The sequence below is a fragment of the Protomyctophum bolini genome (genome assembly GCF_963924005.1).
Source record: "Protomyctophum bolini genome assembly, chromosome: 21".
NCBI lineage: Eukaryota > Metazoa > Chordata > Actinopteri > Myctophiformes > Myctophidae > Protomyctophum > Protomyctophum bolini.
Genome location: NC_137882.1, coordinates 1,381,045 through 1,402,435, shown reverse-complemented (window position 1 = coordinate 1,402,435; position 21,391 = coordinate 1,381,045). Strand labels below are relative to the sequence as shown.

Here is a 21,391-nt window from a genome sequence, read left to right as displayed (position 1 = left end):
AAGGGGAGACCAACCTAGTCCCCATATATGGGGGACAAGGGGAGAGCAACCTAGTCCCCATATATGGGGGACAAGGGGAGAGCAACCTAGTCCCCATATATGGGGGACAAGGGGAGACCAACCTAGTCCCCATATATGGGGGACAAGGGGAGAGCAACGGACTTGAACTCATGCTTCCTTCATGCTTGAGTGTCCAAGTTGCTCCTTTACAACCTGACAGGGGGGAGTTTCCCTGGTTGGACGTAGCGCGTGGAAGGAACACGTTATTCCAACCAGTTCCTTTCTCCTCCATCAGGCGCCCCGGCTGGCCAGGGGGAGGCAGTTTAGAGACCAGGATTACTGCATGTTTTTTGTGAGGGTATACCTACCCTAGGGGACACGGGGAGAACTACCTCCTTTCCACTGACGGAAACTACAATGAAAACTAAGTTATGATGACTAAAAACTAAGACTAAATATACTGACAATTTAATTTCGTCAACAAATAAAAAGTAGACTAAAATGTTAGGAAGGGACAATAGTGCATGGACAAGAGATCCAGTAGAAGTAATTTTACACTTGGTCGCATGTAATAAACGCTTGCTGAAAATAGCAGATCTACAAGCTTTCAGACCCACCCGTCTGTCTCAGGTAGAGTTTATTAAATCAGACCCACCTTTTCTGTCTCAGGTAGAGTTTATTAAATCAGACCCACCTGTCTCAGGTAGAGTTCATTAAATCAGACCCACCTGTCTCAGGTAGAGTTTATTAAATCAGACCCACCTGTCTGTCTCAGGTAGAGTTTATTAAATCAGACCCACCTGTCTGTCTCAGGTAGTTTATTAAATCAGACCCACCTGTCTGTCTCAGGTAGAGTTCATTAAATCAGACCCACCTGTCTGTCTCAGGTAGAGTTTATTAAATCAGACCCACCTGTCTGTCTCAGGTAGAGTTCATTAAATCAGACCCACCTGTCTGTCTCAGGTAGAGTTCATTAAATCAGACCCACCTGTCTGTCTCAGGTAGAGTTTATTAAATCAGACCCACCTGTCTCAGGTAGAGTTTATTAAATCAGACCCACCTGTCTCAGGTAGAGTTTATTAAATCAGACCCACCTGTCTCAGGTAGAGTTTATTAAATCAGACCCACCTGTCTCAGGTAGAGTTCATTAAATCAGACCCACCTGTCTGTCTCAGGTAGAGTTCATTAAATCAGACCCACCTGTCTGTCTCAGGTAGAGTTCATTAAATCAGACCCACCTGTCTGTCTCAGGTTGAGTTTATTAAATCAGACCCACCTGTCTCAGGTAGAGTTTATTAAATCAGACCCACCTGTCTCAGGTAGAGTTTCAGAACGTTGCTGATGTCGTGGGGGTACAGGTCGGACAGCTCCACCAGGTCCTTGCCATTCTCGAACGCCTGGCACAGCTTCTCCACGCGAGACTTGGCGCCGTTCACGCGGTAGATCCCCTGGAACAGAGACGGGGACCATGGTTACGGTACGTAGAGAGACAGGGGACAATGGTTACGGTACGTAGAGACGGGGACCATGGTTACGGTACGTAGAGAGACAGGGGACCATGGTTACGGTACGTAGAGACGGGGACCATGGTTACGGTACGTTCACAATCTGTAACCTTTTCATGTACAAGAAGTCTACACACAGTTAGAGGATGCAACATAATTATTTTAGATCAGTGTTCGCATGTTGCTTTCTTTAACACAATCGATGCCGGAACTTCTTCAAAATAGGAGCTCTGGGGTAGCCAGAGCTGTCTGGTCGCTTTTACTCTGAAACCCACGACCCGGAAACAATCTGCTAAAAAAAAATGTTTGCTTTACATTGCTACGGTAGCTTACATTGCGATCGTTTTAATTTATACGATATATGATCCAAAAAGCGTTCATATTTTGCGGGAGAGACGGATGAGGAGCAGAAGTTAACTCTCTGGGTAAGAAAAGTAACTCGCATCCTCCATTGGTACTCACCTCGATGCTGAGCCTTGAATCTGATCTCAGGTCAGAATGGGGGTTAATGAACCCACCTTGATGCCGAGCCTTAAATCTGATCTCAGGTCAGAATGGGGGTTAATGAACCCACCTTGATGCTGAGCCTTAAATCTGATCTCAGGTCAGAATGGGGGTTAATGGACCCACCTCGATGCTGAGCCTTAAATCTGATCTCAGGTCAGAATGGGGTTAATGAACCGACCTTGATGCTGAGCCTTAAATCTGATCTCAGGTCAGAATGGGGGTTAATGAACCCACCTCGATGCTGAGCCTTAAATCTGATCTCAGGTCAGAATGGGGTTAATGAACCGACCTTGATGCTGAGCCTTAAATCTGATCTCAGGTCAGAATGGGGGTTAATGAACCCACCTCGATGCTGAGCCTTAAATCTGATCTCAGGTCAGAATGGGGTTAATGAACCCACCTTGATGCTGAGCCTTAAATCTGATCTCAGGTCAGAATGGGGTTAATGAACCCACCTTGATGCTGAGCCTTAAATCTGATCTCAGGTCAGAATGGGGGTTAATGGACCCACCTTGATGCCGAGCCTTAAATCTGATCTCAGGTCAGAATGGGGGTTAATGAACCCACCTTGATGCTGAGCCTTAAATCTGATCTCAGGTCAGAATGGGGGTTAATGAACCCACCTTGATGCTGAGCCTTGAATCTGATCTCAGGTCAGAATGGGGGTTAATGGACCCACCTTGATGCCGAGCCTTAAATCTGATCTCAGGTCAGAATGGGGGTTAATGAACCCACCTTGATGCTGAGCCTTAAATCTGATCTCAGGTCAGAATGGGGGTTAATGGACCCACCTCGATGCTGAGCCTTAAATCTGATCTCAGGTCAGAATGGGGTTAATGAACCGACCTTGATGCTGAGCCTTAAATCTGATCTCAGGTCAGAATGGGGGTTAATGAACCCACCTCGATGCTGAGCCTTAAATCTGATCTCAGGTCAGAATGGGGTTAATGAACCCACCTTGATGCTGAGCCTTAAATCTGATCTCAGGTCAGAATGGGGTTAATGAACCCACCTTGATGCTGAGCCTTAAATCTGATCTCAGGTCAGAATGGGGGTTAATGAACCCACCTCGATGCTGAGCCTTAAATCTGATCTCAGGTCAGAATGGGGGTTAATGAACCCACCTTGATGCTGAGCCTTAAATCTGATCTCAGGTCAGAATGGGGGTTAATGAACCCACCTTGATGCTGAGCCTTAAATCTGATCTCAGGTCAGAATGGGGGTTAATGAACCCACCTTGATGCTGAGCCTTAAATCTGATCTCAGGTCAGAATGGGGTTAATGAACCCACCTTGATGCTGAGCGCTCTGCTCTCGAGCGCTCTGCTCTCGAAGCGGAGCCACCGAGTGGCGCGCTACGAGCTTGTAGGTCTGCTATTTTTGAAAAATCGAAGAACGACTGACATTTTTAGAATCTGATCTCAGGTCAGAATGTGTTAATCAGACCAGTGTGTGTCCAGTGGAAACCTCGTATGAATCTGATCTCAGGTCAGAATGGGGGTTAATGGACCCACCTTGATGCTGAGCGCTCTGCTCTCGATCTCCGAGGTGCACTTGGTGACGATGAAGGGCACGCCGTCGGGGCTGTCCCGCGCCGCCTGCGTGACGTCGATGCCGAACAGGTGCAGTCGGCCCTGGAGCTTCTTGTGGCCGCACTGGATGGCCAGGGTCTCCAGGCACTTCTTATGGCAGGCCAGCGAGCACTGCAAGACACGGCACGGCAAACCTGAGTTACTACAGTAACACTTCTTATGGCAGGCCAGCGAGCACTGCAAGGCAAGGCACGGCAAACCTGAGTTACTACAGTAACACTTCTTATGGCAGGCCAGCGAGCACTGCAAGACAAGGTTACAGTTACAGTAGGGACAGTTACTACAGTAACACTTCTTATGGCAGGCCAGCGAGCAATGCAAGGCAAAGGCACGGCAAACCTGAGTTACTACAGTAACACTTCTTATGGCAGGCCAGCGAGCACTGCAAGGCAAGGCACGGCAAACCTGAGTTACTACAGTAACACTTCTTATGGCAGGCCAGCGAGCACTGCAAGGCAAGGCACGGCAAACCTGAGTTACTACAGTAACACTTCTTATGGCAGGCCAGCGAGCACTGCAAGGCAAGGCACGGTAAACCTGAGTTACTACAGTAACACTTCTTATGGCAGGCCAGCGAGCACTGCAAGGCAAGGCACGGCAAGGTTACATTAGATGTTTGTACGTGTACAGTTACAGTGGGGCGACTGTGGCTCAGGAGGTATAGAGCAGGTCGTCCAATGATCCCTGGGTCGGCGGTTGGTTCGAGTCCCGGCTCCTCCTCCTCCTCCTGTCTACATGTCAAAGTGTCCTTGGGCAAGAAGACACTGAACCCCTAATTGCTCCCGATGTGCTGGTTGGTGCCTTGCATGGCTTCCGCCGCAAGCGGTGTGTGAATGTGTGTGTGAATGGGTGAATGTAATGCACAGTCCATGTAAAGGTGTGTGAATGGGTGAATGTAATGCACAGTCCATGTAAAGGTGTGTGAATGTGTGTGTGAATGGGTGAATGTAATGCACAATCTATGTAAAGGTGTATGAATGGGTGAATGTAATGCACAATCTATGTAAAGGTGTGTGAATGTGTGTGTGTGTGAATGGGTGAATGTAATGCACAATATATGTAAAGGTGTATGAATGTGTGTGTGTGAATGAATGGGTGAATGTAATGCACAATCCATGTAAAGGTGTATGAATGTGTGTGTGTGAATGAATGGGTGAATGTAATGCACAATCCATGTAAAGGTGTGTGAATGTGTGTGTGTGTGAATGGGTGAATGTAATGCACAATCTATGTAAAGGTGTGTGAATGTGTGTGTGTGTGAATGGGTGAATGTAATGCACAGTCTATGTAAAGGTGTGTGAATGTGTGTGTGAATGGGTGAATGTAATGCACAATCTATGTAAAGGTGTATGAATGGGTGAATGTAATGCACAATCTATGTAAAGGTGTGTGAATGTGTGTGTGTGTGAATGGGTGAATGTAATGCACAATATATGTAAAGGTGTATGACTGTGTGTGTGTGAATGAATGGGTGAATGTAATGCACAATCCATGTAAAGCGCCTTGGATAAAGGCGCTATATAAATGCACCATTTACCATATTTACAGTAGCAGCTTATAGACACAACACTTCTTATGGCAGGCCAGCGAGCACTGCAAGGCACGGCAAGGCCATTAGATTACGGTAGATACATTTACAATTTATCAGACGCTCTCGATCCAGAGCGACTTACATTTAAGCAAAAACAAAAGCATGTCACATATATATTAAAAAAAAGTCGAAATAAAAACGTCTGGGTTTTTCCGAGGCTAATCGCAGGCCGACGACGAGCATTTCTGCAACGCAAGGCCATTAGATTTATGTAGCACCTTTCAGACACAACAAGGCAATTCAACAGTTTCTTTACAGGATCAAAATCACACCTGTATTTAACCCATTCTGAACGGGAACCCAAGTTATGCTTTAGCTATTGAAAAATAGCAGATCTACAAGCTCATAGCGCGCCACCGAGTGGCGCGCTATGACTCCGAGCTTGTAGGTCTGCTATTTTTGAAAAATCTAAGAACGACTGACATTTTTAGAATCTGATCTCAGGTCAGAATGGGTTCATCGGACCAAGTGTGTGTCCAGTGGAAACCTCGTATGAATCTGATCTCAGGTCAGAATGGGTCTCACCTCCTCGCACTCGGCCCCGTGGAACACCACCAGGCTGTCGCACTCGCGGCACTTTGACGGCGCGCGGAGCTTCCTCAGCCGGTGCGTCTGGGCGGCCTTGGACATCTGGGTGTTCCTGAAGGGTCCGGGGGAGCTGGAGGTCTCCAACACCATCTCACTGAGCCCTGCATGGAGGAGAGAGGGGAGGGGGAGAGGGGAGGGGAGGGGGAGGGAGAGAGAGAGGTTAATTAGAGCTGCAGGTCTCCATCAGCATCTCACTGAGCCCTAGGGCAGGGTTCCCCAATTCATTTTCCTCAAGGGCCATATTTTGACTAGCGTACCAGGCTGGGGGCCGAGTCTGCACGCGTGAGGTCGAGGTCTTGCCCTGAAAATTAATGTCCAGGGCAAGACCCCCCATTTGAAAAGGATGGCCAGTTTGACATGCAGAGGCTACTGATCCCCCATTTAATGCCATTTATATCTGGGACCCTTAAAAAATATATATATACCTTTGTTCCCTGCCCTAGAGGAGGGAGGGGGAGGGGAGCGGAGGGGGAGAGAGAGAGAGGAGGGGAGGGAGCGTGCATACATGTGTGCGTGCGTGCGTGCGTGAGAGCGTGCGTGCGAGCGTGCGTGCGTGCGTGCGTGCGTGCGTGCGAGCGTGCGAGCGTGCATGTGTGCGTGCGAGCGTGCATGTGTGCGTTCGAGCGTGAGTGCGAGCGTGCATGTGTGCGTGCGAGCGTGAGTGTGAGCGTGCATGTGTGCGTGCGTGCGTGACTCACCGTTGTCGGAGGGCGAGGGGGGGGGCTCTCTCTCGTCCAGGTCGTCGGCGGACGACATGGTTCCCGTGGACGGCGTCCGCGGCAGCCTCCGCTTGAAGTCTCCTGAACAGGAAGCCCAGAGAAAACACACAGCTCTCATCCTCTGACCGTCGGTGTCCAATACGTCCCACTGGGAGGACCCAGGGACCCCCCGGGGAGACCCAGGGACCAGGTGGGGAGACCCAGGGACCAGGTGGGGAGACCCAGGGACCAGGTGGGGAGACCCAGGGACCAGGTGGGGAGACCCAGGGACCACGTGGGGAGACCCAGGGACCAGGTGGGGAGACCCAGGGACCAGGTGGGGAGACCCAGGGACCGGGTGGGGAGGGGGATTATATATATACAGTATATATCTCCAAACTGGCCTTAATTCATTAATTAATTGGGAACGCCTTCGGGATCCGCACCAGCACAAAGTGACTATACAAAGTTTGCTCTGGAGAGAGGGTGAAGTCTATATAGGGAGATTCTCTGGTGGAGAATGTTGTCCCCCGGTGACCCGGCCACGGGTAAGCGGTTTGAAGATGGAAGGATGGATATAAGGACAGGCACGCCACGTCACAGAGTCACAGAGACGAGAGTCACTTCCACTGACTTCACACTGCATGGGAGGTGAGCGAATGAATGATCGCAGCGCTGAGCTGAGCAGCATTTAAGGACAATGTGTTGAGGTGTGGTCGTCGTATGTTGATGAGGGTGATCTCAGGCACAGATTAAATGGGAGTTATTAGTTCACACCTTTATTGATCACCATAGAATAGATCCACTGATTGGTGATCAATGGATCACTCTGTCCACGGTATCGGGAGTCGTTTACATGGCAAGGTTATAATCAAGTACTGGTTACATTAATTAATGAATTAATTAATGAATTAATTAATTAATGTTTTTAAGACATGTGTATAATTAAGACACTTGCTTTGGCAATGGAAACCACTTCACTGAGCCTATAAATATTATATATATATATATATATATATATAATATAAATTACATGGAGACTTTCCAGGGAGATTTTCTCCCGTGGAAAGAAATTACATGCCGAGTCTTGCCTTAAAGAGTTGCCACCGGATCAGTGTAATAACCACACACACACACACACACACACACACACACACACACACCTGTCACACTGTAGCGCAGCAACGGGACAATATTTGTGTATTTGAGCGTTACGCCATTGATCTGGTTGTGGTTGTATTGTGTAAGAAAGAAAGGAAGGTACTATGTTTACCCAGGATAACTGGACTAAGGAAAGGAAAGGTACTATGTTTACCCAGGGTAACTGGACTAAGCTCAAGAACTTGTTTACAGCTGTAAACAGCTTGTTTCTGTGTGGAGTTTGCGTGTTCTCCCCGTGTCCCCTAGGGTAGGTACCCTCACAAAAAACATGCAGTAATCCTGGTCTCTAAACTGCCTCCCCCTGGCCAGCCGGGGCGCCTGATGGAGGGGAAAGGAACTGGTTGGAATAACGTGTTCCTTCCACGCGCTACGTCCAACCAGGGAAACTCACCCCTGTCAGGTGGAAAGGAGCAACTTGGACACTCAGGCATGAAGGAAGCATGAGTTCAAGTCCGTTGCTCTCCCCTTGTCCCCCATATATGGGGACTAGGTTGGTGGAGGGTGTGTAGAGCCCAGGATCACATTAGATGATTGACACAGGAGTGAAAAATGGGTTACAAAATCGTGGGATAAAAAATATATAAAAAAAAAGAAGAACTTGTTTACAGCCAGGCCCTGCTCATAGAACATTTCATGGTAGCGGTTCAATGCTTTGCTCAAAGGGCACTTCAGCGGTGGTCATTTTAACGTGCCGGTCCGGGGATACGGACTATAGCGACCTTCCGATATCAAGACCGCTCCGCAAACCGTTCGGCCACCGCTGCCTCACAAGTGCATAATTATGGATGTGTGATATGGATAACCTATGTCAGTGGTTTCTATGTCAGTGGGTGTTCAACCTTTTTCATGTCATGAATCCCCAGAAATATCTCTATTGGGCCACGGACCCCCATCTCAAAATACAGTATAAATACCTGGGCTGGCGGTATGTATGTAATATGTAATAAGAGTATAAATACCTGGGCTGGCGGTAGGCGAGTCCAGGGAACGAGACTCACTGCTTCCTCCGGCACTCTCAGAGTCGCTGCACATCCCCCCCCCTCCCCCTCCTCCTCCCCCCTGGCTGCCTGAGGAGGGCGAGGGACGGAACGGGCCCTGAATTCTGAGGCCTGAGAACGAACACACACACACACACACACACACACACACACACACACACACACACACACACACACACACACACACACACACACACATCATCAAACGATTCATTTTAGTGACGTTTCCTCGGATTTTGAGGACGTATTTTGAGGACGGAATCGTCCGCTGTACATTTACAATGTAGGCATTTGGCAGACGCTCTTAACCTCATTCTGACCCGAGATCAGATTCTAAAAATGTCTTCTACATCCTGACAGTTTCACTATTAAACCATTCTGACCCGAGATCAGATTCTAAAAATGTCTTCTACATCCTGACAGTTTCACTATTAAACCATTCTGACCCGAGATCAGATTCTACAAATGTCTTCTACAGCCTGACAGTTTCACTATTAAACCATTCTGACCCGAGATCAGATTCTACAAATGTCTTCTACATCCTGACAGTTTCACTATTAAACCATTCTGACCCGAGATCAGATTCTACAAATGTCTTCTACATCCTGACAGTTTCACTATTAAACCATTCTGACCTGAGATCAGATTCTACAAATGTCTTCTACATCCTGACAGTTTCACTATTAAACCATTCTGACCTGAGATCAGATTCTAAAAATGTCTTCTACATCAGTTTCACTATTAAACCATTCTGACCTGAGATCAGATTCTACAAAATGTCTTCTACATCCTGACAGTTTCACTATTAAACCATTCTGACCCGAGATCAGATTCTACAAATGTCTTCTACATCCTGACAGTTTCACTATTAAACCATTCTGACCCGAGATCAGATTCTACAAATGTCTTCTACATCCTGACAGTTTCACTATTAAACCATTCTGACCTGAGATCAGATTCTAAAAATGTCTTCTACATCCTGACAGTTTCACTATTAAACCATTCTGACCCGAGATCAGATTCTAAAAATGTCTTCTACATCCTGACAGTTTCACTATTAAACCATTCTGACCCGAGATCAGATTCTACAAATGTCTTCTACAGCCTGACAGTTTCACTATTAAACCATTCTGACCCGAGATCAGATTCTACAAATGTCTTCTACATCCTGACAGTTTCACTATTAAACCATTCTGACCCGAGATCAGATTCTACAAATGTCTTCTACATCCTGACAGTTTCACTATTAAACCATTCTGACCTGAGATCAGATTCTACAAATGTCTTCTACATCCTGACAGTTTCACTATTAAACCATTCTGACCTGAGATCAGATTCTAAAAATGTCTTCTACATCAGTTTCACTATTAAACCATTCTGACCTGAGATCAGATTCTACAAAATGTCTTCTACATCCTGACAGTTTCACTATTAAACCATTCTGACCCGAGATCAGATTCTACAAATGTCTTCTACATCCTGACAGTTTCACTATTAAACCATTCTGACCCGAGATCAGATTCTACAAATGTCTTCTACATCCTGACAGTTTCACTATTAAACCATTCTGACCTGAGATCAGATTCTAAAAATGTCTTCTACATCCTGACAGTTTCACTATTAAACCATTCTGACCCGAGATCAGATTCTACAAATGTCTTCTACATCCTGACAGTTTCACTATTAAACCATTCTGACCCGAGATCAGATTCTAAAAATGTCTTCTACATCCTGACAGTTTCACTATTAAACCATTCTGACCCGAGATCAGATTCTACAAATGTCTTCTATACATCCTGACAGTCCTCTGAAAAAGCTATGTTTATATGTCAGTCGTTCTTCGGATTTTTCAAAAAAATTGCAGACCTATAAGCTCGTAGCGCGCCACTCGGTGAAAAAAAAAAAGAAAATTGAATCTGATCTCAGGTCAGAATGGGGTTAAAATGCATGTTATTTGCGTTTTAATTTAAACCCACCCTGGAGGTCGGCGGCGGTGTTGCAGCGCACGTCGCAGGTCTTGGCGGGTCGCGTCATGTGACCGGGGGGACCGCCGTCCACCTCGTCTCCGCTCAGGAGGTCAGAGGTCAGCGACCCCTGGGACAGGTTGGCGTGAGACGAGAGGCTGGCGCTGAGCGCCCGCTTGGTGAAAAGCATCCTGGGAATAAAGACAAAAAAACACATTAAAACCATAGACTGTAAAAAATATGGACAAAGCGTTCTCCGGGTCTAACATGAACGTAAAATGAAGCCTGTCAGTCCTTGTATTGTAAGTCGCCATCATTCTAGATCCATTTGGGCCCAGCTGGCCCATTGGCTGGCCCAGACAACGAGGCGGGACTTCCCCCTCTTCTTCTCCGTTGGTTTTTATTTTCGAGTGGGAGGGGGATCCCGATCATAGACTGTAACGGTAGCCACGCCCCTCAGAACATGCGCGACTTTATGGTCATTTTTTAAATAAATGGGACCATAATTTTCCAAAAAGAATATTATGACAGGAGAAATGAGACTTTAAACTAGTGACTGGAAGCAGAAAGTATTCATGACCATGTTTATTATTAAGGTAATACAGTCTAGGTGAAGTTGGGCCCAAATACATGGACTTCTATGGGGCTATGGGGTTTTTTTGGGCCCAATGACAGACAGCGCCACAACAGGCCATTATATGAACTTTCAGGAAATCCCGATTTCCTCAGTGGCTTCACAAAATATCTGTCTGACTGCCCCCCTGATTAAAATGCATCCAGCGCCACCTGGTGGACACCAGTTGTGGTATCCTCGTTGCCACCGAAGTCCATTATGAATAAAATAAATAATTTGTAATATTATTATTGTGCATGAAATGTGCATATCATCACCTGCACACCAGATTAGAGGAATTTTAGAAATCTGGATGAAGTAAAAATAAAAATCTATGTCGCCCCCCCCCCCCCCCCCCCCCCGTGTGTGTGTGTGTGTGTGTGTGTGTGTGTGTGTGTGTGTGTGTGTGAACAGACAGAAGAGTTGATATTAGAAGGAACAGACAGTGTTTATATCCTCATGCCAGGAAGGACACCGTGAACGGTCCCACGGCTGGAAGCAGGAACAATAACAGAACGTTGTCACGCAAACCAAAATGTATCTCCATGTTTCTATCTTCAGCTTTTCCATAAGTTAACCCATTAAAGAAATGTGACAGGCCCCTAATGCTGGTGACATCATCATAACACCCCCCCTGCTGATGAATTGAAGTGAACAGACCGGACAATGGACCCCCCCCCCCCCTCCTCCCCCCGTCTTACAGCAAATGTAGGTCAGTGTGCTAAATATAACGTGATACAGCCGAGAATGGCGCGCGCGTGTGTGTGTGTGTGTGTGTGTGTGTGTGTGTGTGTGTGTGTGTGATTGTTTATTAATCATCTTCCTCCTCTCCCAGTCTTCGATCACACAGAGATCGAGCTTTGAGGAAAGACGAGAGGTAAACAAACGGAACAAAGAGATCTTCTGATCCATGCGTGCCTGTGTGTGCGTGCCTGTGTGTGTGTGTGTGTGTGTGCGTGTGTGTGTGTGTGTGTGTGAGTGTGTGCGTGCACACGTGTGAGTCTATGTGTACGTGTGAGTGTCTATTACAGTCCCTAGTAGCGGTGGTAGTGAATGTAGTCCAGGGGCTTTTCAAGCACCTGGTTAAGAAAATAAATAGTGAAAACTTTGGAAACCAAGCAAAGCTCAGAGGGGGCGTGGCAGTAGGAAAAGCTCTCCCTCCCCCTTTCTCCCCCTCTCCCTCTCTCCCTCCCTCCCCCTCTATCTCTCCCTATCTCCCCCTCTCCCTCTCTCCCCCCCTCTCTCTCTCTCTCTCTCTCTCTCTCCCACAGTCATTTCCGCAGGAAGACAAGCAGGCTGCGGTCAATTGTCTTACACTCTCCAAAACAAACTACCCCCCCCTCCCCCCCCCTCTCTCTCTCTATTTCAGATTCCGGCCAATAAGGAGCCCTTTAGCCGAGAGTATAGAGCGATGAAGCGGTGCCACACTGTCGTGTCAAATTGTGTTGCAGATTAAAATGTTACAGTCAGCTTCATAGACTTGTTTCACAGCACAATACGGACTCAATACGGACACAAGTAGGCCACGCATGGCCTACGTGTGCACAGGCAGAGCGCGCAAGTACTGCTCATACCAACCTCGAAACGTAGTTATACGTCACCATCAACAGCCAATAGCACGCACCCACCTTATAAAACATGACACGACTTCGCACCCAACACCGAAACATAATCCTAATTAATAATTACGTCACCGCAACAGCCAATTAGGGACCACCTGATTGTATGTATGTACGGCCTGTAAACCATACGTACGCAGCCAACCACAGCACTTGAAACACTCTGCTGGCGCAAGTAATCACTAAGCATCAGTCTGTGGGTAGTGACTCCTCACTGAGTCACAGAACTGACTGGGACTCACCCTGCGCTGTGCATACTAGGGACTCCTTCTGAGTGACAGAACTGGCTGAGACTCACCCTGCTCCGTGCGTTGTGGCCCCTGCGTCAGCTCCCGGGCCCTCGGGGGCCCCGCAGCGGGCCGGGAGGCCCCGGATGAAGTCCACGTAGCGCTGGCCCGGCTCGTACAGCTTGGCGTTCTCGCACAGCGTCTGGTGGTTGACGGGCAGCGACACCACCTGGCCGTGCTGCAGCTGGAACCAGTTGACCGTCACCTGGAGAGAGGACGCACGCAGTCCACAGAAGACATGTAAATATGAAATAAATGCTTCAACATGTAGCTATAGGTGTAATGTTAGAGACCACAGAAGACATGTAAATATGAAATAAATGCTTCAACATGTAGCTATAGGTGTAATGTTAGAGTCCACAGAAGACATGTAAATATGAAATAAATGCTTAAACATGTAGCTATAGGTGTAATGTTAGAGTCCACAGAAGACATGTAAATATGAAATAAATGCTTAAACATGTAGCTATAGGTGTAATGTTAGAGTCCACAGAAGACATGTAAATATGAAATAAATGCTTAAACATGTAGCTATAGGTGTAATGTTAGAGACCACAGAAGACATGTAAATATGAAATAAATGCTTAAACATGTAGCTATAGGTGTAATGTTAGAGACCACAGAAGACATGTAAATATGAAATAAATGCTTAAACATGTAGCTATAGGTGTAATGTTAGAGTCCACAGAAGACATGTAAATATGAAATAAATGCTTAAACATGTAGCTATAGGTGTAATGTTAGAGACCACAGAAGACATGTAAATATGAAATAAATGCTTAAACATGTAGCTATAGGTGTAATGTTAGAGACCACAGAAGACATGTAAATATGAAATAAATGCTTAAACATGTAGCTATAGGTGTAATGTTAGAGTCCACAGAAGACATGTAAATATGAAATAAATGCTTAAACATGTAGCTATAGGTGTAATGTTAGAGTCCACAGAAGACATGTAAATATGAAATAAATGCTTAAACATGTAGCTAGGTGTAATGTTAGAGTCCACAGAAGACATGTAAATATAAAAAAATGCTTAAACATGTAGCTATAGGTGTAATGTTAGAGACCACAGAAGACATGTAAATATGAAATAAATGCTTAAACATGTAGCTATAGGTGTAATGTTAGAGTCCACAGAAGACATGTAAATATGAAATAAATGCTTAAACATGTAGCTAGGTGTAATGTTAGAGTTCACAGAAGACATGTAAATATGAAATAAATGCTTAAACATGTAGCTATAGGTGTAATGTTAGAGTCCACAGAAGACATGTAAATATTAAATAAATGCTTAAACATGTAGCTATATAATGTTAGAGACCACAGAAGACATGTAAATATGAAATAAATGCTTAAACATGTAGCTATAGGTGTAATATTAGAGACCACAGAAGTGAACCTTTTCAAGCCTGTTTTCTCAACTCTCTGTTTCTCTGCCAGACATCACTCTATAAGCCATATCTCCAAAACCGGTGGGTTCAAACTGAACAACCAATATGTCAATTTGAAGCTATGATTCCCTGCTTTCGTATGACACGAAAACACAAACATTTAAAATAAAGATCCAATGGCAGCTAGTCCGTCAGTCAAATGTAGTCACATATTGTTGGCTGCTAGGAGAGTCACAGGACAAGTGAAACCAAGAGCCACTGCCAACGGACAAGTAACATCTTAATGCACTTAAAGACTTAAGTCCTGGATCCACAAACAGTGAAAGTAGCCCCACGCACAAGCTCACAATGCGCTGCATGGCTAATAGCTAAGATCCCTGTTCATGCTCTCATGTGTGTGTGTGTGTGTGTGTGTGTGTGTGTGTGTGTGTGTGTGTGTGTGTGTGTGTGTGTGTGTGTGTGTGTGTGTGCGTGTCTGTGTGTGTGTGTGTGTGTGTGTGTGTGTGTGTGGGTGCGTGCGTGCGTGTGCGGTGTACTCACGGCCTTCAGCGTGAGGTCACACTGGAACACCATCTCTCGTAGTTGCGTGATGACCTCCATCTTGACCTTGGCCAGCTCCACCCGTCTCTCCGCGACCTCCAGCTGACACGCCTTGCAGTGCTCCCGCGCCTCCTCCGCCTGGCAACGGCGCACGCAGCGATGTGATTGGATTAGATTTAAAACAAACAGCGCACGCAGCGATGATCCAAACACATCTCTCTGTTTTTTTACTAAAACTACAACATGACGTCACTGAGCCGCGGTGGTGAGAGACTCACCCCAAACACATCTCTCTGTTTTTACTGAAACTACAACATGACGTCACTGAGCCGCGGTGGTACGAGACTCACCGCTCACCCCAGACACATCTCTCTGTTTTTACTAGAACTACAACATGACGTCACTGAGCCGCGGTGGTGAGAGACTCACCGCTCACCCCAAACACACCTCTCTGTTTTTACTAAAACTACAACATGACGTCACTGAGCCGCGGTGGTAAGAGACTCACCGCTCACCCCAAACACACCTCTCTGTTTTTACTAAAACTACAACATGACGTCACTGAGCCGCGGTGGTAAGAGACTCACCGCTCACCCCAAACACACCTCTCTGTTTTTACTAAAACTACAACATGACGTGACTGAGCCGCGGTGGTAAGAGACTCACCGCTCACCCCAGACACATCTCTCTGTTTTTACTAAAACTACAACATGACGTCATCACCGCTCACCCCAAACACATCTCTCTGTTTTGACTAGAACTACAACATGACGTCACTGAGCCGCGGTGGTGAGAGACTCACCGCTCACCCCAGACACATCTCTCTGTTTTTACTAAAACTACAACATGACGTCACTGAGCCGCGGTGGTAAGAGACTCACCGCTCACCCAAAACACATCTCTCTGTTTTTACTAAAACTACAACATGACGTCACTGAGCCGCGGTGGTAAGAGACTCACCGCTCACCCCAAACACACCTCTCTGTTTTTACTAAAACTACAACATGACGTCACTGAGCCGCGGTGGTAAGAGACTCACCGCTCACCCCAAACACACCTCTCTGTTTTTACTAAAACTACAACATGACGTCACTGAGCCGCGGTGGTAAGAGACTCACCGCTCACCCCAAACACACCTCTCTGTTTTTACTAAAACTACAACATGACGTCACTGAGCCGCGGTGGTAAGAGACTCACCGCTCACCCCAAACACACCTCTCTGTTTTTACTAAAACTACAACATGACGTCACTGAGCCGCGGTGGTAAGAGACTCACCGCTCACCCCAAACACACCTCTCTGTTTTTACTAAAACTACAACATGACGTGACTGAGCCGCGGTGGTAAGAGACTCACCGCTCACCCCAGACACATCTCTCTGTTTTTACTAAAACTACAACATGACGTCATCACCGCTCACCCCAAACACATCTCTCTGTTTTGACTAGAACTACAACATGACGTCACTGAGCCGCGGTGGTAAGAGACTCACCGCTCACCCCAAACACAAATCTCTCTGTTTTTACTAAAACTACAACATGACGTCACTGAGACGCGGTGGTAGAGACTCACCGCTCACCCCAAACACACCTCTCTGTTTTTACTAGAACTACAACATGACGTCACTGAGCCGCGGTGGTAAGAGACTCACCGCTCACCCCAAACACACCTCTCTGTTTTTACTAAAACTACAACATGACGTCACTGAGCCGCGGTGGTACGAGACTCACCGCTCACCCCAAACACATCTCTGTTTTTACTAAAACTACAACATGACGTCACTGAGCCGCGGTGGTAAGAGACTCACCGCTCACCCCAAACACACCTCTCTGTTTTTACTAAAACTACAACATGACGTCACTGAGCCGCGGTGGTAAGAGACTCACCGCTCACCCCAAACACACCTCTCTGTTTTTACTAAAACTACAACATGACGTCACTGAGCCGCGGTGGTAAGAGACTCACCGCTCACCCCAAACACACCTCTCTGTTTTTACTAAAACTACAACATGACGTCACTGAGCCGCGGTGGTAAGAGACTCACCGCTCACCCCAAACACACCTCTCTGTTTTTACTAAAACTACAACATGACGTCATCACCGCTCACCCCAAACACATCTCTCTGTTTTAACTACCTTCTGCAGAGCGTCGTCCTCCAGCCGGCGTCTCTTCTCCAGCTGCTTGGCGGTGGCGTTGTTGACCCCGCCCCCTCCGCCGCCGGCCGCTAGCTCCTCCTCCACGCGGCCCGTGGCCACCTTGGCCTTGTCGTGTTCCTCTAGCCGCTGAGCCTGCAGCAGCCGCGCCTTCCGAAGGGCGCCCTCCGCCTCGTTCTGGAACCAAAACACACACGACGTTTTTCACTGACGAAAACTAAATGGAAACGAAATGGAAACGAAATGAAAACTAAGCTACGACGACTAAAACTAAAATATACTGACAATTTCGTCGACAAATAAAAACTAGACTAAAAAATGTTAGGAAGGGACTCTATAGTGGACAAGAGATCCAGTATAAGTCATTTTACACTTGGTTGCATGCTGAAAATAGCTGATCTACAAGCTCACAACGCGTCACTACTGCGTGAACACGTTGTGAGCCTGCAGCAGATCGGCTATTTTCAGCAAGTGTGAAATCTGCCATTACAACGGCATCAAGCCCCGACAAAATACATTTTAGTCGACTAAATCAACCTGGAGCCATAACTACTGTGGCTTTAAAGCTTAAACAGACAACATCAAAGTGAGTCTCTAGTAGCAAAAGAGTGACTAAAACTAATTGGACAGCTTACCAGTGCTGCAAATTGAGAAATTAAATGGCAAATACGTCTGAATCTAGGACGCCATCTTTTTCTTTTTCTTTCTCGACTCACCGTGCAACACTAAAACACTAAAACACTAAACGTCTAAAGACTAAAGACTAAACTTCCCACATCTTTGTTTAAAGCATACAATAACAAAGTTGAATGAGGACCAGAGTGATACCACGCGCACGCACACGCACACACACACACACACACACACACACACACACACACACACACACACACACACACACACACACACACACACACACACACACTGTGTTGAGTCAGCGATTCGGGTCGTGGGTCATTTCTACGTTCAGTCGACGTGTAAAACCAACGTGGAGAAACAAACGCAGGAAACCGCCGACCTTTCTCACTGTTTCACATCTCGTGCGTGCGTGTGTGCGACTGTGCGTGCGTGCATGTGTGCGTGCCAACCCACCATCTTCTTCTGCTCTCTCTGCCACTGCTCCTTCACGTCTTTCCTCAGTCGGTCCAGCTCACTCTTCCTGGTCTGGAGAGGCTGCACAACACAGAGTACACTGCATTTTACACTTAGTTTTAACACCTAGAACGCCCGGGGTTATTTAATCCATTACATCATAGCACCCAGTCGATTTATAAAAACGGACCCCCTTTTACCGACAGACCGGATGTTGTTGTGAATGTGTGTGTAGCAGCTAACGACAGACCGGATGTTGTTGTGAATGTGTGTGTAGCAGCTAACGACAGACCGGATGTTGTTGTGAATGTGTGTGTAGCAGCTAACGACAGACCGGATGTTGTTGTGAATGTGTGTGTGTAGCAGCTAACGACAGACCGGATGTTGTTGTGAATGTGTGTGTAGCAGCTAACGATAGGACCGGATGTTGTTGTGAATGTGTGTGTAGCAGCTAACGATAGGACCGGATGTTGTTGTGAATGTGTGTGTAGCAGCTAACGACAGACCGGATGTTGTTGTGAATGTGTGTGTAGCAGCTAACGATAGGACCGGATGTTGTTGTGAATGTGTGTGTAGCAGCTAACGATAGACCGGATGTTGTTGTGAATGTGTGTGTGTAGCAGCTAACGACAGACCGGATGTTGTTGTGAATGTGTGTGTGTAGCAGCTAACGACAGACCGGATGTTGTTGTGAATGTGTGTGTAGCAGCTAACGATAGACCGGATGTTGTTGTGAATGTGTGTGTAGCAGCTAACGATAGACCGGATGTTGTTGTGAATGTGTGTGTAGCAGCTAACGATAGACCGGATGTTGTTGTGAATGTGTGTGTGTAGCAGCTAACGACAGACCGGATGTTGTTGTGAATGTGTGTGTGTAGCAGCTAACGACAGACCGGATGTTGTTGTGAATGTGTGTGTAGCAGCTAACGATAGACCGGATGTTGTTGTGAATGTGTGTGTAGCAGCTAACGACAGACCGGATGTTGTTGTGAATGTGTGTGTAGCAGCTAACGATAGACCGGATGTTGTTGTGAATGTGTGTGTAGCAGCTAACGGCAGACCGGATGATGTTGTGAATGTGTGTGTAGCAGCTAACGATAGACCGGATGTTGTTGTGAATGTGTGTGTAGCAGCTAACGACAGACCGGATGTTGTTGTGAATGTGTGTGTAGCAGCTAACGACAGACCGGATGTTGTTGTGAATGTGTGTGTAGCAGCTAACGATAGGACCGGATGTTGTTGTGAATGTGTGTGTAGCAGCTAACGATAGACCGGGTGGTGTTGTGAATGTGTGTGTAGCAGCTAACGACAGACCGGATGTTGTTGTGAATGTGTGTGTAGCAGCTAACGATAGACCGGATGTTGTTGTGAATGTGTGTGTAGCAGCTAACGATAGACCGGATGTTGTTGTGAATGTGTGTGTAGCAGCTAACGATAGGACCGGATGTTGTTGTGAATGTGTGTGTAGCAGCTAACGATAGGACCGGATGTTGTTGTGAATGTGTGTGTAGCAGCTAACGACAGACCGGATGTTGTTGTGAATGTGTGTGTAGCAGCTAACGACAGACCGGATGTTGTTGTGAATGTGTGTGTAGCAGCTAACGATAGACCGGATGTTGTTGTGAATGTGTGTGTAGCAGCTAACGATAGACCGGATGTTGTTGTGAATGTGTGTGTAGCAGCTAACGATAGACCGGATGTTGTTGTGAATGTGTGTGTGTAGCAGCTAACGACAGACCGGATGTTGTTGTGAATGTGTGTGTAGCAGCTAACGACAGACCGGGTGTTGTTGTGAATGTGTGTGTAGCAGCTAACGACAGACCGGATGTTGTTGTGAATGTGTGTGTAGCAGCTAACGACAGACCGGGTGTTGTTGTGAATGTGTGTGTAGCAGCTAACGATAGACCGGATGTTGTTGTGAATGTGTGTGTAGCAGCTAACGACAGACCGGATGTTGTTGTGAATGTGTGTGTAGCAGCTAACGATAGACCGGATGTTGTTGTGAATGTGTGTGTAGCAGCTAACGACAGACCGGATGTTGTTGTGAATGTGTGTGTAGCAGCTAACGACAGACCGGATGTTGTTGTGAATGTGTGTGTAGCAGCTAACGATAGACCGGATGTTGTTGTGAATGTGTGTGTGTAGCAGCTAACGACAGACCGGATGTTGTTGTGAATGTGTGTGTAGCAGCTAACGATAGACCGGATGTTGTTGTGAATGTGTGTGTAGCAGCTAACGACAGACCGGATGTTGTTGTGAATGTGTGTGTAGCAGCTAACGACAGACCGGGTGTTGTTGTGAATGTGTGTGTAGCAGCTAACGATAGACCGGATGTTGTTGTGAATGTGTGTGTAGCAGCTAACGACAGACCGGATGTTGTTGTGAATGTGTGTGTAGCAGCTAACGACAGACCGGGTGTTGTTGTGAATGTGTGTGTAGCAGCTAACGACAGACACACCACTCTAGAGTCGATCGACAACAACGGGAGGTAAGAATAAATCTATCGCGACTAGCGACCCGACCGCCGAGGGCCGTCAAACATCCCGTCTAATCATAATTAGACGGGATGATTTAGATTGCGAGTTATTAATGTTTTAAGATTTCCGTTTTTGTCGGCTAAACAGGGGGAGGGGGTTTTTCTAACTAATGCCTGTCGGAATGTTAGTATGACTGACCAACGTATGCACCCCGGCCAGCCGCCCTGGGGGCTTGACTTAGACATACCACAGAGCACCCCCTAGTGGAGACATACCTGCATGAACTTGTTGCTCTGCAGATGGCCGGCCGTCTGCAGGAGGGCGTGGCTGTACTCTATGTCGTTCCTGAACGCTGACGTGTAGATCTCACAGAACGGCATGAACTCCTGGAGGAGGAGGAGGACGAGGAGGAGGAGGAGGAGGATGAGGAGGAGAAAAAAACAAGGTTCAACACAACACAACACAACTCAACTCAACTCAACTCAACTCATCTGAACATCCAAATTCTATTCAATCACATTCCTTTCAGTGGTGGAAAAACGACGTCACATGTTTTGCTTAAAATAAAAGTATTAAGGGTTAAGTTACTTTCCACCACTAATTCCTTTATTTC

The 21,391-nt window shown here is 46.8% G+C and overlaps 1 protein-coding gene across 1 annotated transcript in view; it reads right to left on the bottom strand.

Annotated features, from left to right (window-relative positions):
- LOC308336019 (rho GTPase-activating protein 29-like) overlaps nucleotides 1-21,391 on the bottom strand; it is a gene marked incomplete at its 3' end in the record, with an annotated part of 63,581 nt that overhangs the window by 5,450 nt on the left and 36,740 nt on the right. The window contains exons 9-19 of the mRNA XM_080793261.1: nucleotides 21,054-21,164; nucleotides 18,302-18,382; nucleotides 17,192-17,386; nucleotides 15,057-15,194; nucleotides 13,134-13,327; nucleotides 10,616-10,794; nucleotides 8,601-8,750; nucleotides 6,481-6,582; nucleotides 5,720-5,883; nucleotides 3,526-3,714; nucleotides 1,311-1,448 (exon numbers count right to left, since the gene is read on the bottom strand). Of these exons, the coding sequence (XP_080649387.1) occupies nucleotides 1,311-1,448; nucleotides 3,526-3,714; nucleotides 5,720-5,883; nucleotides 6,481-6,582; nucleotides 8,601-8,750; nucleotides 10,616-10,794; nucleotides 13,134-13,327; nucleotides 15,057-15,194; nucleotides 17,192-17,386; nucleotides 18,302-18,382; nucleotides 21,054-21,164 (1,641 nt within the window). The remainder of the gene's footprint in view (nucleotides 1-1,310; nucleotides 1,449-3,525; nucleotides 3,715-5,719; nucleotides 5,884-6,480; nucleotides 6,583-8,600; nucleotides 8,751-10,615; nucleotides 10,795-13,133; nucleotides 13,328-15,056; nucleotides 15,195-17,191; nucleotides 17,387-18,301; nucleotides 18,383-21,053; nucleotides 21,165-21,391) is intronic.